The sequence below is a fragment of the Macrobrachium rosenbergii genome, chromosome 21, assembly GCF_040412425.1.
Source record: "Macrobrachium rosenbergii isolate ZJJX-2024 chromosome 21, ASM4041242v1, whole genome shotgun sequence".
NCBI lineage: Eukaryota > Metazoa > Arthropoda > Malacostraca > Decapoda > Palaemonidae > Macrobrachium > Macrobrachium rosenbergii.
In genome coordinates, this window is record NC_089761.1 from 14,059,705 (window position 1) to 14,077,389 (window position 17,685).

Genomic DNA, 17,685 nt, shown 5'->3' on the forward strand with positions numbered 1-17,685 from the left:
GTGCCATATTTCACAAGACAATGATTTCTGACACAAATGCGAAGTGCTATATGCAAGAGATTTTTACATGACATAGGATAAAGAGGTACGTCTGTATGGCTGTGTGTCTTGGTCAAAATACTTCTCTACACCGCATAGTTTGGTTTTGAAATATGAAATATGATAGAAGCAGGATACTGAGTGAAATGAACTTTAAACACCGGCGTTAAAATCAATTATGTAACCGAATGCAGATACTGTGCATTTCCTGGATTCAAAAACGCTCATAATAACAGTGAATTTCTTATTTAATATCAGTGATCAGAAAGCTCCCAGTCACATGCATGTTTATAGGAAGAAACATGATGGACGGAGATATTAACTATTGTTCATTACTTTTAAATCAGTTACTTTAAAAGAAAGATTGATCTTGACTACAGGGTTTGAGAGTTGCCTTTTTAATCCATAAGATCTTAATAATAACGAAGAATCTGCATCCTAGAAGAGGAGAGCTTATTAAAATTGCAATTTTTTTTAACTAGACCAATAACTGTCATACTTGCTGTTTCCTGTGTGAATCCTGGATCCGAGAGCTATATTTTTGCTGCACCGCACGGCACTGAATTTAGTACTAATAGTTCAGGAACTCTGCTGTCTGAATTACAGTATGCTAACTCGCAAACAATGGTTCGGGGTTTAAATGGGCGTGGCAAAGATAAAAAAATTGATACATGATAGCGAACATGTTTAAAGGAAATGTATTTAGAAATTCGACGATTAATAAAATACATAGGCTACTATAAAATGTTCCTTTTTTCACGAAGATTATGTACAAGACTTTCCTCAATATTACAAATAGGAAAAAAAAAAGAGATGTCCTAATGAATATATGCTTTTCTGTTTCATCTTCCAACGGCCTTTGAAACTATATGGTGACAATTCAGCACCTGGGACGTTAAGTGATAATGCTGTAACGTTTGGTATGGTTACAAGTAGTTCTCGGTTATAACAGCCAGCGAAGTACCTTAGGTAAGGAGTAGTATGTAAAAATTAATTTACCATTTAAGTTAAGAGTAAGAGAGTCAAGTTAAGACAAACACAGCAACGCTCATTACTTTTATATAGAAACAGACATTAAACACTGAGTAAATCTCCGTTAAGAAGAATTAAAACGTACCATGAAATGGGAAAAAGGATATAGAGTTTAAATAAGTTCATCAGTCAATGTTTAGATTTATGTTATTTGTGTGACTTTTGCAGATAACTGCTGTCTAAAGTAAATTCGGGATTTTATTTGTGCCAATTATCTGTCGGAACCCGTATGCACCATTTTCATTTAGTGGGGTATAACTTAATTAAACACACATTAATCTTTGACATTTTAATTAGCCAACGGTGAAAAAATTTCTGGCGAATAATGAAAAAAATTAAGTGGCGAGGATAAATTTATGCTGATGACAATGACAAGGCAGTCATTTTAAGTTCTTCAACCAGTCCTTAATCTTCAGTGTCTTGCAAGATCCTTTGGTCACGAACCATGCTTTCATATCCTTGTAGACTTTAGGCGCCTGGTCTTCATGTAGCTTCTTGCAGAGTTCACAAAATGGCTGAGCTGTGTTCGACCAGCCGGTGTCTATCGTGTAGTGTCCTTTCCACCTGAAAGGTAACGGAAAGCTATCGGCAATACATTTTTGGTAAAGATGAAAGGGGATTAGCACAGAACTAAGATTATACAACAGACAGAAGCGACGGGGCACATCTTATGTTAAGTGGATCAACGACAGGAAACGAAACTGAAGCCCACAGGGAAAAGCTACAAACGCAGGCACGAGTAAATTAGAAAAGAGAGAATCCGTACTACCGTTTTTATTACTCTTACTGTCAGAAGTTTCCCCGGGATTGGGTAGATTTAACCTTTGCTGCTCTTTTCAGGTTTAATTAAATAACATTTAATACAACACTGCAACATGAAAGTGATGGCAGATTAAGAGTCATCGTAAGAAAATATATATTAACATGTAAATCAATCTATTAAGCAAAACGTTAAGCTGCTGATCATGCTTCACTAACAAAATTACAACTCGAGATATTGAGAAATATTTATCGCCTCTCAACAACCTACAGAATGATGGGAGGAGGATGCCATTTACAACTTTCTTACCTTTTTTTATAACACTCACTGCTTATTTAGCCGAGGGTTTCAGGATTACGTTATTTTACATGAGACGAGGCCGCAGCCTTAAGACGATGGTGCCAAACCATACTTAGTGCATCTATAAAGATTATGTAATTTCATCTCGCTTAAAATGTTGCAATTAAAATTTTTATGAATAAATTAAAACGTTAATTTGAACTCCCTTTGCTTTTTTCAATAATGCAACAACGACTTTATTAAGATCTTATGAAAGAGGAGTAAAATAGGATTTTTTTTTTAGTTGAAAATCAATTTTCAGGTGATTATACAGGATATATACAAGGGAGCGACTTTGCTCATGTAAAACTTCATGCTTTGGAATGTTCCCTCCCCCATTTTTTCTACCTCCTGTAGGATTACACCTTCCAAGAGGCAAGCCCATCAATTCTGCATTGGTCAGACACCACTGCATTTCTATTCCCTTTTTCTCGTTTTCGGTACGCCTAGGCTAAAGTAACGGACAACAGAACACGCGGAAAACGAGTTTAAGAGAGAAGCTCTCGGTAAGGGAAAATAATGAACACTTGCCCATACAGCATCCAACTGTTTCCACTTACCGGAAATAATCGTTGTACGCGGTGTCATTGCCATCTAAGTATTTCAGGTACTCCGCCAGTGATCTGACGTCCGGGAATTTTAGCGCGTTGATGTACGATCCCGGAGGAGCTATTTTGTCGTAGTCGGCAAGGCCGTAAACAACTGGGATGACGTTGTATCTGATGAAGCATATATATATATATATATATATATATATATATATATATATATATATATATATATATATATATATATATATATATATATGTGTGTGTGTGTGTGTGTGTGTGTGTATGTATGTACAGTATGTACAGTATGTATGTATGTATGTAAGTATATATATTCATTAGGCTACGGTTTCTTTTCTAGATGAAAGTTAAGTCAACGATACATTCAAGTCAGGCTTTTAGATTTTTATTTCTGTGACATTTCAGAATTCAGTCTCATGAAACTGCCTAAAATTGAATGAATGATATATTTTCGATGTATTTTGCTGGCACCAAATATCAATAATAACCATCTCCATTAAGGATGTAATCACTACCACGACAATTACAATAAATTAGCTTCATCGTCACAAGTGTCTGATGAGAATGAGTCATATCACGCGGCACTTACTTCAGAATGTTGAAAAGCTTTTCCGTGACGTAATCCTTACAAACTGAGTTCTCAAACGAGAGGTAGAACTTGTAGTTGTCTTCTAGAAGCTTGTAGCACTTCTTACCGTACTTGTGGGGACACTTCTTGGGGCCACACTTGCCGAAAATATCTACCTATTTAGATTAATAAGTTAGCATAATTTTCGTTCGTAGAGAAGTATAACACACCCGAAGCCGATTGTTTTGACTATTTTGACAATCGTCAAGCTCAGAACAATGTATTTTCTTTGTATCCAGATGTGAATTGTTTATAGCAGCATATTTATAAGGTAGTGTGTGTACAGCACATGCATACACAGTCACACACACACACACACACACACACACACACACACACACACACACACACATATATATATATATATATATATATATATATATATATATATATATATATATATATATAGAACATATTTACATTTATACGTACCTGAAAATGTTTCTGAAGCGCTTTTACAAACTTTTCTCTTCTTGAGTGAGAGCGGCAATTCGAGACGAACCAGGCAGCCATTTTTGTTTTTCCAGCGGCATAATTTTCTCTCCACGACGAAAAATTTTGCGTTTCATTCTCATATACTCTTCCGTATCTGTTGAAAGAAAGGAAGAGAAAAACTAGTCGACAGGTACGGAAATAAAAGCAAAGGAAGTAGGAAGAAGGTTTTACATTCATTGTTATGTTCACTGTTCAATGAAAGCTTTTTTTGTAAGACTGCAGACTGAATTTTTCGCTCCTGTAGTGAAACACATTCTAACTGGTTCAGTAAATTCAAGGTGTGATTTATATACATCACAGTAAAATGTTCTGTCAATTATTTATGATATGAGTCCGTCATACCTCGTATCTATTTTGTAAAGCTAATTATTCAGACATAACAGTTCTCATTTCCACTGAATGGTAAATCTATTTTCTGTTCTTATCTTACGTGTTTCCATTGTACTACTCCGTCTAAGTTTAAGTGAGACGAGGAAACTGCAATCATTATCATTACACAGAACCACGGTCTAGGTTAGCGTTATTTCAATGAAGTCGGATGGACCAATACTTGCAAAATGTAAATGTCATTTGACTTACGTGTATACGATATCAGAATCTCTTCTATAAGTCATAGTCCAATTGAAGACACCATTATAGATCCTGATGTCTTGGTAGATGTACGATGATGATTCAACTTCTTCGAAAATCCAACGCTGGCGGTCGTATCTTATCAGAATGAGAAAGCGAAAAATTCATCTATTATTACATCCTTCGTGCTTCCAATTTACACATCAACAGCGTGATAAATTTTGCATTACATTGCATAATAAACTCAGTATTTAATTAAACTCACCAGATGATAACTGACTGTAAATAAAGGATTAATAAGATCATTTTAATTTCTAAGACATAAAAGGAAAATTGACGTGGTGTGGTACTTATAACCACAACTACGCCTACATGAAACTATATGCATACATACATACGTGCACGCACGCACACGCACACACACACACACGCCCAAAAGTACAGTGCAGAAAAATAACGATAACATACACGCAAAACCAGAAGGTGCCATCGTTACATCCGTTAAGTCCAAGCGCTGAGTCACAGCACCACCACAAGCAAACTGCCTGAACAGACCTACCTCAGCCTGGGCATATCTCGAGGGTTTGTGGTGCGGAAGTGGAATATGATGGCATCGAAGTCGATGAAGGGAACCAAAGTTCGGTTCCCCGTCACAAAACATGAGTCTACTTCACACCTAGCCAGCTTGAACGGCGCTTGACCAAAGCCAAAACCCATCGTTTTCGAGCCATATCCCTGCAAGAGTAAAAGTTATTTTTATCGGTAAAAAGTACGAACATTCACGTTCCATTTGGCAATAGGATAAAGTGATCCATTAGATAAAATGCACACATGTTTATAGACAACATTTTAATAAGTAGTGTTCTTCGGAGGATCCTTGTGATTTGATTTTCAGCTCTGTGACCTCCTGTCTTTGTTTAATCTAGCCCTTGTTCTGTAAAATTGTCATTCTTGTCTTAGTTTAATCTAGCCCTTGTTCTGTAAAATTGTCATTCTTGTCTAAGTTTAATCTAGCCCTTGATCTGTAAAACTGGCATATTAAAAGAAGAAAATATACAAATTTCACCTAATAAAAGGCAGAGATCTATGCAGCGCGGGCCGGAGAAGGGACACTGCAAGGAATCTGTAGTCCTTTTTTAAATTCACAAATATTAATCCATAAACATCATTTAATATCCAGTTCATCATACATGATAATATTATTCCAGAGGTATAGTGAAACTGATATTAAACGATATTTGTGGCTTAATATCTGTGAATTATATAATATATATATATATATATATATATATATATATATATATATATATATATATATATATATATATATATATATATATATATATATACACATACATACATACATACACATGTGTTTGCATAAATAAAAGACTTTTGACGAATGTTTAATCACTACAAATGCAAAGACAGAACTTATTTGAGAGCATACTTTATATGAGCTGTATAGCCCTACATGTATGATAAAATCATTAGGTTGCTTCCATCGTATGTTGATAGTTGAGGAATCTATCGTTAAATTTATTTACAAAATCTACAAAGTTGGCTTGGCTGTTTTCATTTGTAATGGATGGAACACTTTCACGCTATAATGGGGGTTAAGGCTTCCATGGCGGAAAAGTGAAAAGCTTCCATCATCATCCGATTCCATTCATCTATTCTCGAGACATTTTACTAACTGGTAGGAACGGGATAAAAGAAAATGCCTCCCTCCAACCTCGTTGTCGGAGGTAACGAAATACTATAGTCATAGAAGATGAACTTAATGTATGTGAAGAAGAGTAACAAAAAGCTTACATATTAGTTTTATAAAGGCTTTCTCTGCTTCTCTTTCTGTGAAATAAAGTTATAAAAAGCCTATAACGTAATGATGATATGCCGTGGGTCACGACTACCATAATTTGTTTGAAAATATGGAAAATTACCAGACTGACTATTGTACCGTAATGAAAATAGTCCAGTTACCAAATCAGAAAGCTTCAGTGGCAAACAAAGTTAGTTCATAACTGGCAGGGAGCAGTGTTGATTCGATCCAAGTTAACAGAAAAAGGGTGTTAATTCTAGGCATTGGCTTCAAGAGAGCTAGTGCCACAAATAGCTATTGTGAGCAAGAGGTTGTGCTGGCATAAGGGCAGCCTATTCTCCAACGACATTACTCTCAATCAGAAGACGAATGTGAAAATGACTGCTGCGTTGTTTTTGTAGGGAACAAATCACAGGGAAAAATTTGTATTATTACTATACTACTGTTAATATCACTATTTATATAACTGCTATAAATTTCCAACCAATTACCTCATTCCAGATCAGTATTTTCTTCAGTGACGAGTTCCTCAGATCGACTCCTTCGTCGGTATGGTAAAACTCCTTCGGCATTTCTTTGATATATACCAAAGGAGCGACGTCACCAAGAGAGGTTCGTAAACTGCTTTTGCGAGGCCCGACAGATACTGCAGTTTCATCCAGTACTCGTTCATGGACGGTTGCCAGTTCAGGATGACGTTGGGCCTTCGATACGTCACTGGAACCCAACCGCAAGTCGAGGTACATTTCGGAGTCATTGCTGTATCTATATTTTCCAGCCGTACTATTCGAAAAACTGAAATATGGTGCTGATGTTGTAGATTACTGGGATATATAATGTATGTCTAACTACATACACACACACATATGTATATTATATATATTGTTTTATCTATCTATCTGTCGATATAATATATCGATATAATATAATATGTATATAATATATATATATATATATATATATATATATATATATATATATATATATATATATATATATATATATATATATATAATATATATATATATTATCACTTTCATGCGTGATTCATTTATCACACATTACAACAGGTGAAAAATAAGAAACGGGGTGTAGGTCCTGGCCGGTTTCGACTGTATTTCCACACACACACACACATATAATATATATATATATATATATATATATATATATATATATATATATATATATATATATATATATATATATATATATATATATATATATATATATATATAAAAGCTAGTCGTATATGCACTGATAACATACAGTGAACAGAGGAGCTAAAAGGAGGTCTACAGTATAAGGAAATAAAAAAAAATTGCGATGAAAATAACACCTACATTCAGCTAGGTCATAATTACATGCATTCTGCAACCTTAACCGGTCCCCCCCCCAAAAAAAAAAGAGAAACGAAAAGCAAATAAAGAGAATAAAAGAACACACAAAGTAGGCAGGGTGTGACTGTGTATTGCTGTGATGTGTAACAATGACACCTTTTCCCACAATAAAACCAACAGAACACACTAACCTAAAATAGCTCTGAGCACCGGTAACGAAGCGGTGGACACTGCTGCCATCCAGATTATTATAGAGATAAAGTGACGTAAACAAGAGCGCCACCAGCGCGTAAAGTGTCTGGAAATAAGATAATACATAAGAACTTTTCTGGAATAGATTAGTCTCTTAAAAACTGTCTTGAACTTCCTTTGATACGAATCTAATAAATATTAGGGTAGCAGTTCAACTGAATAAGAACAATTCATCATAGACAAGAGATATTATGAAGAAGAAATCGGGGACGAAAGGCTTCGAAGATTTCTTTGGGGGAAGCCCTCGTTCTTGGAGATGAATTCCGGAGGCATCTAAGCTGATGGAGAGGAGATTTTAGATGCCCAAAATGACCACTTGGAGCAGTTCTTCGCTCGAAATAAGAAAGAAAAGGAATAAAGAAAAGACGGCATCGATGTGGAGATAAACTGAAGAATGTTGACGGAAAAAAAGTAGAGAACCTGAGTGTTAGAAGCTGTTTGAAAGATTTTGGATTCGCAGAATTGCTTTTTGGAAAAGCAATGTAAAATCGAAGGGATGATCAATATTCTCAATAAGAGGGAATCCCATAAGATTATTGAAGACGACTCGTTAAAGAAAAGATTCTGCTTATGTGTCAGGAAAACAACTCTAAGTAATGGTTAACGCGATCTTAAGATGATCTAAAACCTTCGGGATTTTCCTTACAGGCATTTTGGAATTCTTCAACCTCCGGCTCCTGGAAGGACGAGAGAAATGGCATTCTGGTATAAATACCGCTTTTCTGTAACTTTTTCTCATTCACTATTTGCCTGAAGAGAGAGGCAGTTCAGTCTCTGAAATACAGCCTTTATTTTCCACATTTTGGCATTTCTATGGGCTCCCTTATATTTAATATATGTATATATATACATATGTATGTATATATATATATATATATATATATATATATATATATATATATATATATATATATATATATATATATATATAAATTTATATATACATATATATCCATTTTGCAAGCCACTTCTTAATTTTCACTCCTGACCATCATAGTTTACGGCAATAACTTTTTTTGTTCTTAATTTTTTTTTTTAGGTAACTATCTCGTCAGTACTGCATCTACTAATTCCCCCGTCTCGGTCCTTTTCACTTTAGATAAGACTTGAATACAATTATTTTTTATTGTTATTTGAATGATTCATACTTACATTTTGCTTCCATAAGGTAACTTTGGTTTTTAAGTTGCTTAATGCACTTTGGGATGTTCCTTTCTTGTTACTGTTCATAGGCAAAATGACTGTTGTGAAATCTTCCATTGTTCTTTACGCCCTCTGTCATCTTCCTCTTGCTCAGCATTTGAAAGCTTTTTTACCATCTTTTTTAGCTTATTCCTCATCTCAGTCGAAGCAGAATCCTCTATGAATAATCAGCTCTCGTTACAATCTTCTTATCATACAACATATATTTTTTTTACCTTACATCCTTTGGCCATCCCCCTTATTCTGTTCATTAATAAATACATTAATACACTATGATGCTTGATTTATGAAATTAAGGAAGTCAAGGCAAGCACGGTGGCACTTTCGGCCATTCATCACTAAGATAGTGGAGTGGTTGGACAGGATGATAAAGAGATTCAGAAACATTTAATGCCTTTAATAACGAAAGAGGTAGGATATCCTTAAGCCAGAACCTGTTTTAGGTCAGACTAAAAAAACTCTCCAACGTGTACATTTTCAAGCAAAGCAACTTCTCATAAATAAAGACTATCGTTTGAGAACGCAAATTAAAGATTATCTTTCGATACTCGGAGAGAAACAAATAGAAAGAAAACGACCAGGAAAAATAGCTCGATACTTACCGCAACTTTAAAATTGCGCTTCATTTTTCCCCTCCTCCAGAGATTCGGTTCGATCAAGAGAGTTAAGGTGGCTACATGGTCATAGACTGACACTTTAAAAATGTTCTTTACAAGGTCTAGTGCACCTGAAGCAACCCGCACGAGCTGTAAAACTTAGGTGAGTTTTAGTGTGTCGTTTTCCCATGCGTATTCGCCAGTGATCTCAAGTGAAGATCACTGGTCTTCGCATACATTCTGCTCTGGGGTGTCGTTGGTTTGTAACCTTGTTCGCTGAACTTCTGTAAGCTGTGAATCTGCTTAAAACCCTGCAAACTGTGTTAAAAATCCTCTTAAAGGTTTTCAAAATTCTGCACGACGTTCTTCATGCCGTCAGCTGCGGATAGATTTATCAGCAATAGCTGCAAGTCTGACGCAACATAAATCGCTGAATCACCATGAGAGCTGGATAATAACGGGCTTACCAAGGATGATCATCCACGCCATAACAGTAAATAACATTTTCTTTTGATTTAGAATGGGACGCTGTTCAAACTGAATGCAGCACTATCACAAGGAACACTTTTGCGACGCCTTTATATATTGCAGAACTGCGATACATGAAAGCGTCCTAAGAACCGGAACCTGAGATATCAATGTACTTAACTCCTAATGTGTGTCTGTGTTTAACAAGCATTCGTACTTAAAAACACGTTATCAGTCAATATATAATATTATGCATGCATAAATATATAAACACACAAAAACAATTTTATACGGGACCAGCACCAAACTTTGTAAAGCTTCAAATTATGAAAAATTTCAACAAATATATAGACACAGTCCTTTATCCAAAATATCCATAGACTGCATTTCCGAATAACCGGTAGTCATATTCAGCCATCACAGCACGTGCATTTTTCTTACATGGGCTGTCCTTCGCTACCTAAAGTTTATATATATATATATATATATATATATATATATATATATATATATATATATATATATATATATATATATATATATATATATATATGTGTGTAATGTGTGTGTGTGTGTGTGTGTGTGTGAGTGAGTATGAATGTGTGGGTGTATTTCTCCATGCTTGAAATCAGTCACAAAACGACTATATAAACTTCACACAGCACGCAACGAGGGCACATAACGAAACAGCACTGACTTGGCGACACCCAAAAGAAATAGCAATTCTATTTCTGGTTTCCGGACCGAAAGGGAATCGGGTGAGACGACTCCACTGCACCTTCCACAACCCAGGAGTGCAGGATGGAACTGGAAATTCGAAGAAGGCGTGACTTTGCAACGTAGGTTGACGCCCACGTTGCCATCTTTTACCTGCCGGCGCCGGCGGAAGTGACATTGTAAGATTGAGTTGCTCCGGACAAAAGGGTGTTCAGAGTCGACCGGTACACAGGCTTGGTAAGATGAGATGTATGTTGAATCATTATAAAGGAATCATTGAATATTTTTATGAGTAATGCCTGTTTATTTAAATTGCTTTCTTAAAGAAATATGGGTGGGCAGATCGTATATTGACTATATTGCGGCCCAACAAATTTATCTCGTATAGGAACTACTTCTAGAGCAGAGGGTTTTCATGACAACGTATGAGAGAAATTCAGCTGCAGTTTCCACTTAAGTAACTCTTCAAGTAACTTTGCTATTCCTAAAGATTTATAACTTCATTTATCGGTCTGAAAGACATTAAGAAAACTACTCAAGATAAAAGAATGTCATGAAGAATTGAAGAATCGCGTATTTCATCTGTAATATTTTAAGGAGAAGGGTTAAGCGTAAGAGGGCTGAGCTACTAGAAGTAGAGTGTAATTCAAACTGACCAAGCGCTGGGACCTATGAGGACATTCAGCGTTGAAACGTAAATTGACTGTAAAAATGCTTGAAAGGTGTAATATGAGGAGAACCTTGCAGTTGCACTATGAATCAATTGTTAGGAGGAGGTGGAAAGTAAGATGGAAGAAAGAGAATATGAACGGAGGTACAGTAAAAGGAATGAAAGGGGGCCGGCTGCAAAGAACCTGAAGTCATGCCTACAGCGCACTGCACGGTTCGCACTGACAGCACTGACCAGCCCTACGGGAGGCATGGTCATAATAAAGCCAACGGAATACGAGTACGAGCGTGGCCTGTGCTAAGCATTCTCGCGGAATACACAGAATATTAGCAGTTCTAGTGTACATGTGTGTGTATGTATGTATGTATGTATGTATATATTATGTATATATATATATATATATATATATATATATATATATATATATATATATATATATATATATATATATATATATATATATAATATCCCTTAATATAAAGCACAGGATGGGTGAATCTCACCTGGCCTGTCTTCCGGGTCTGATACAGGAGAAACAGGGATTTATCAGTGTGTGCATAGTGACAGCTGATTGGCGTTCATGTTAATTTTGTCACCTGAACACATGTCCTTTTCATTCTCATAAATATAAGCAACGATTACCTTAATTTTCAAATTCATTATACCTTAGGAATAACTGACACCCAAAAGGATATAAATAGGAACCACTTGCTTGATGTGTGTTATTCTTTGCATTCATTTTATTGTGCTTAGATGTCAGCTATCTCGGAAAATTCACAAGTGTTTTTAAAACCTTGGTTTAAAATGAAAATTATATTTCCCCTTAAAAATTATATAAACTTCCCACCTTTGATCGGGTAGCAGCAATCGAGACTTTATCTTAAAAGGCACTTTGTAAAAACTGATAAGTCTGCAAACTTGGACTTAGATTTCTTCCTTAGTCCATGGGCACTCATGAAAATTTATATAAGTTCACAAATCACTTGGGGCCCTCAGTGTCACTTCCACACACTTCTAGCACTCGCTCCTCAGTGCCTTGCCTCCAGAGTCTTTGTATATATGGGCATTCATTTAATGCCAAATTTGGTGTAAATTTTCTCAAGTTTCGTCTTTATGGGGTTCCTTTTTCTATTAATGTTTCACATTCACTTTTCCTACACATTTTGTTCAACGGTTGTTACTGAGTTAATGTAACGGTGAGCGAGAGGTCACCAGGCGAGGTCAGGATTTCAATTAGTTCTTTGCCCAGTGCTGTATGAGATAAACAACATTAATTCCTATGGGCGACGGTCATTTAAGCCCGGCATCTGGGACCACTTAGTTGTTATCGCCCCTTCTCTGTTTTTCTCTCTGTCCTTATCGGTAATTTTCTGTATGCCATTGTGCGTTTATTAAGGTATTTAATTAATTCTATTACAGACTCGATCCCATTATAATCTCGGCCAACTACCCAGCTGACTCTGGAAGCTCCTAGCTAAACTCAGGCAAAATATTATATCTACGAGGACTCCTAACACATGCTTCTTAGGAAATTTATGTATAATTTATAAGATAACTTGAAAGTATTAAAGTGGATATAAACATAAACATTTCTTCAATCAAGCTGAGAAAGACATTCGAATACTTTGTAAAACAAAATAGAATTTTGCATTGCAAGTTACATAGGCTTTACGCAGTCCTCTGTCCTATTTGAAATTCGACAAATAATTTTCTTCCTTTTCTTCTGATGATGACGCAAGTCATAATATTTTTTGGTTAATGATGCGAAGGGGGATGTAGACTTGATGGTTACCTTCTAGATCTTGTACATGAAATGTCCTGAAGAAATATCCTTGTGTAATTGTATGTGTTAACCGGTGTGTATGGGTTTACACATATTTTCTTTGACTTCTTTGATGTGGCTATAAATATTTTTTTTATAATAAGCTTTGTATGTTCACTGTTCAACATTAAGGTATGATTGACATCGCAATTAAAGAAAGTGATAAGAGATTAGTACTTGTAGACTTTTCTGTATTTACTGTAACAATAGTTAGTAAGTTTTCATTAATTAAAATGTTCTAAGTGAATAAAGTAAGTGTGATAGTTATTTCAATAAAGTCTGAATTAATGAAAAAAACTTTCTTTTCTTAAAGTCACTTAATATCTATCTTAACGCCTTTTCTTTATTCTTCTATCTGAGAAATTTCTTCTTAGTCGATATTAGTCATGCTTGGTTAGAAAATTAAAATATAACTGATAAACTTCCTGAAATGATTATATAACATTTTGAAGATTTGCTTACATTCCCTCGTTTCCTAAATATTCCCCTTTTAGTCAAAGAAAAAGTAAATCCGAAGTTAGCATGCTTAACCCCAAACGTTTGCTACAAAACCAACTAATCAAAGTAAGAATTGCAACAATACAAAAAAAAAAGTTTTATTCCTAAGTCAACCGATTAAGGTAAACTTAGTAATGAAGAAATCAAATATGGGGAATAATAGGATGATTGATGGGTTTGTTCTTATCATAATTACTGAAATGTGACTTTGTATGGTCTGTGAATTTAGTGGTTAACTTATAATTAATTCCACTTCTTATTTCCTTCTTGATGTAGACCTCGTCTCCTGTCTTGTAATCTGCTGGCTTTAATCCTTCTTGGTGCTTGTCTATCACGATCTTATGGGCTTCTTCTAGATTCTTGTGTAACTGTTTATGAATTACCTTGAAATTACTAATTCTTATCTTCACGATGTCTTCAGAATAATTTGGCTGTATTGGCTGACTTAGTCATGCATACGGTAATCTTGGTTCATATATATCCCATCAAAGCTTTTATGGGCGTTGATTGAGTACTGGAATGATTCCTTACATTTGATAACAATTGGACTAAGGATACATTGATATTCCATTCAGGACCCTGTTCTACTGTATGCCTTAATGCATCTAGAACTTTTCTGCGCCATTGCCAGATATTATAAGTTGTGGAGCAGAGTATCTACAAAAGATTTTGTCAAAGAGAGCGACTACACATTCTTTAGCTCCTTTTCCCGTTATTGGTATTAGCTCTGTATATCTGGTATATTCTTATTCCCTGTACTCGTGGTGCGCAAGTTAGTGATGAGATCTATTGCTACTCTTTCGAATGGAGTTTGTGAAATGGGATACTTTCCTAAAGATACTTCTTTATCTGTTCTTCCTTTGTAACTGTTACAAGTATTGCAACTTTTCACTTAATTACTAATATCTTTGTAAATTCCTTTCCAATGGAAAGATCCTTTAATTAATCTAACCGTCTGATCTCTTCCTGGGTGTGCTCTCATGTCATCATCATGCATTAGTTCGATAACTTTACTTCTTAGGTACTATTCTTTTATGGGTTACACCTTGAAAAGACTTAAATGGGTCGTATTCTTCACACATCCAGACTAATACGTTGTCCATGATGTTTACTGCATCTATGGGACATCCAGTTTTCTTACTTAATCCTGTTTGCTCTTGATGATAAAATTCCTTATTTTTCACAAATTTGAAAATTTCCTTTAAATCTTCATTCTCTCTTTGTTTCCTTATGAAGTTTTGCCTGGAAAGTTTTTCTGAGTAATGCATGGTAAATACATTGCATAAGGGTTCACTTGACTTTGTTTCTGGGCTAATCATATTTACACTATCTCTTTGTGGGATGTATCTTGATAATGCGTCTGCTACTTTATTGATTTCCTGGCATATACAGTATTTCATTTCTATGTCATATTCTTGGGCAGTCATAAACCAACGGGCTCTAAGTCCGGGACAATTCGGATTCTTGAGCATTTCTACTGCAGCCGAATGATCAGTGAATACAGTTATCTTATAGCCAAATATTATGCATCTGAAGTGCTTTAAAGCAGCTATTATGGCTAAAGACTCTAGGTCTGTTACTGAGTAATTCACTTCTGTTGGTTTTAGTTTTCTACTGTAGTAAGCTATAGTATGATATTTGTTATCATGTCTTTGCACTAAGCTTGCATCTGTTGCTAAGAAGAATTCTTTGCTAAAATCTGGAAAACTAAGTACTGGAGGGTATGTCATTCTTTCTTTGAGTTCATCGAATGCTTTCTGTTGCTTGGTTGACCAGCGAAACGGTATGTGTTCTTTTAACAATTTAGTCAGTGTTGCTGCTATGGTAGCAAAGTCTTTTATAAACTTTCGGTAAAAACCTGCTAGAGTAAGCCCAAGATTGATTTTACGTCTTTCTTACGATTAGGTGTAGGACACTCTTTGACTGACTTAATCTTCAATTCATTTACTTCGACACCCTTTTCGGTTAACGTGTGTTCAAAGTAGTCTATTTTCCTTCTAAGGAAATTGCACTTTTTTAACTTTAGTTTCAGATTTGCTCGCCTCAGTCTTTTTAGGACTTCTCTCACTAGTCTTATATGTTCTTAAATTGTATCTGTTGCTATTACCAAATCGGCTATATAGCAATGTACATCCTTGCCTAATAAATCACCTAAAATTTTATCCATAATCTCACAAATGTTACTGGGCTTGACTTTAGACCAAAGGGAATTCTTCCATATTGGTATCAGCCATTACTAGTGGAAAAAGTTGTCAAAGGCTTACTTTCTTCGTCTAAATGAATTTGTAAAATGCCTTGTAATAACTCTACTGTGGTGAAGTATTTCTTGGATCCACTGGTTGTAATAAGATCTCTCATGGATGGCACTACATAAGGATCAAAGTGATTTGTGAACTTATATAAATTTTCATGAGTGCCCATAGACTAAGGAAGAAATCTAAGTCCAAGTTTGCAGACTTATCAGTTTTTACAGTGTGCCTTTTAAGATAAAGTCTCGATTACTACTACCCAATTAAAGGTGGGAGGTTTATATATTTTTTAATAATAGAAATAAATTTATTTAAGGGAAAACAATTTTCATTTTAAACCAACACTTGTGAATTTTTCAAGATAGCTGACATCTAAGCACAATAAAGTGAGTGCAAAGAATAACACATCAAGCAAGCGGTTCCTATTGAGAAAGAGATATATCTTTTCCAAAGAAGAATTCCCTCCCCACAATTTTGGTGGCAGCGGTGGGATTTTCGAACTCCACAACCGACAAGTGAGTGCTTTCCCTAATCTGCAAACTAACTGTTAACTTCAAGACCAAGTGAAGATAGTAATATCAAGTTGTTAAGAGAATGTGTGTCCCTTATAAAGACAGTGACAAAGTGTAACCAAAAAATTCATCCATTCCACACAAAATACCTCCACTCCGAAAATAAAGACAGTTTAAGAATGAAAGACAATTTAGCCACAAGAAAGCTCCACGATCATCGATTTTCGTGAAGAAGAAAATTATTAGTGCATCAAACAAAGACGAAGGAAGACACGTTTACCCTTCAAAGAAGAAGACGAATTAAAACAGCAGCCGGTTTACGACCGAATTTCCCTTAGCAGAAGAAAAACATACGCTGTTTTACTCAGCGCGAGAGAGAGAGAGAATTTTACGCAGCACTCGACGCGAAGAAAATCACACTCATTTTCCCCTTGACGGCACGCGAGAGAAAAGAAAGGAAGAGAAATCTCATCCGTCCTCCGTCACCCTACTCTCGTTACAAGAGCTAAAGGACACTTAATACAAAATCAGTGCCGTGTGAAGTCAAGAAGAACGAACAGTTAACATTAAATCAGTGAAGTGCTTAGAAGAAGAAGAAGAAGAAATAACAGTGCATTAAGCATACAAGAAAGGAGGGGATGTGAACAACAAGAAAAGTTTCATTCGTTCCTACACAGCCGAAGGAGGAAGAAGAATTACTCAGCGTGAGAAAGAGATCCCAGCGACGCAAAACGCAAAAAGCCACGCGTTTCCTGATGTCTCCATCCCAGTAAGGCAGCCAGGAAAATCGTACGCCCAGATTCGAAGACAGCAAAGATAAGTCCTTAAATATCCTCACATACACACACACACACATAAGATTTATTTTATTTTATTTTATTATTATTATTATTTTTTGGCTAAAACTAATATGATGTGAATACTTCTGTTTGACATTTTCAAAAAACACAAAAGACTCGTACTTTGAGATTAATTAGACACTTAAAATTCTTTGGCAACAATATTTTTTTTGCTTAATTAATTAATAATAATCAATCACTAAGACCTTTCCAATATTTGTATTTACTAACCTGTATTTTATTTTATTTTATTTTATTTCAATTA

General features: G+C 35.4%; 1 protein-coding gene across 1 annotated transcript in view; it reads right to left on the reverse strand.

Moving 5' to 3' along the window:
• Positions 1-1,345: 1,345 nt before the first annotated feature.
• Positions 1,346-17,685, reverse strand: part of LOC136849693 (alpha-(1,3)-fucosyltransferase C-like) — a 45,396-nt gene continuing 29,056 nt past the window's right edge. Inside the window, exons 2-9 of the mRNA XM_067123037.1 lie at positions 7,786-7,892; positions 6,746-7,049; positions 4,992-5,167; positions 4,442-4,570; positions 3,800-3,956; positions 3,329-3,483; positions 2,731-2,889; positions 1,346-1,635 (exon numbers count right to left, since the gene is read on the reverse strand). Coding sequence (XP_066979138.1) covers positions 1,452-1,635; positions 2,731-2,889; positions 3,329-3,483; positions 3,800-3,956; positions 4,442-4,570; positions 4,992-5,167; positions 6,746-7,000 — 1,215 coding nt within the window. The 5' untranslated portion in view covers positions 7,001-7,049; positions 7,786-7,892 and the 3' untranslated portion in view covers positions 1,346-1,451. The remainder of the gene's footprint in view (positions 1,636-2,730; positions 2,890-3,328; positions 3,484-3,799; positions 3,957-4,441; positions 4,571-4,991; positions 5,168-6,745; positions 7,050-7,785; positions 7,893-17,685) is intronic.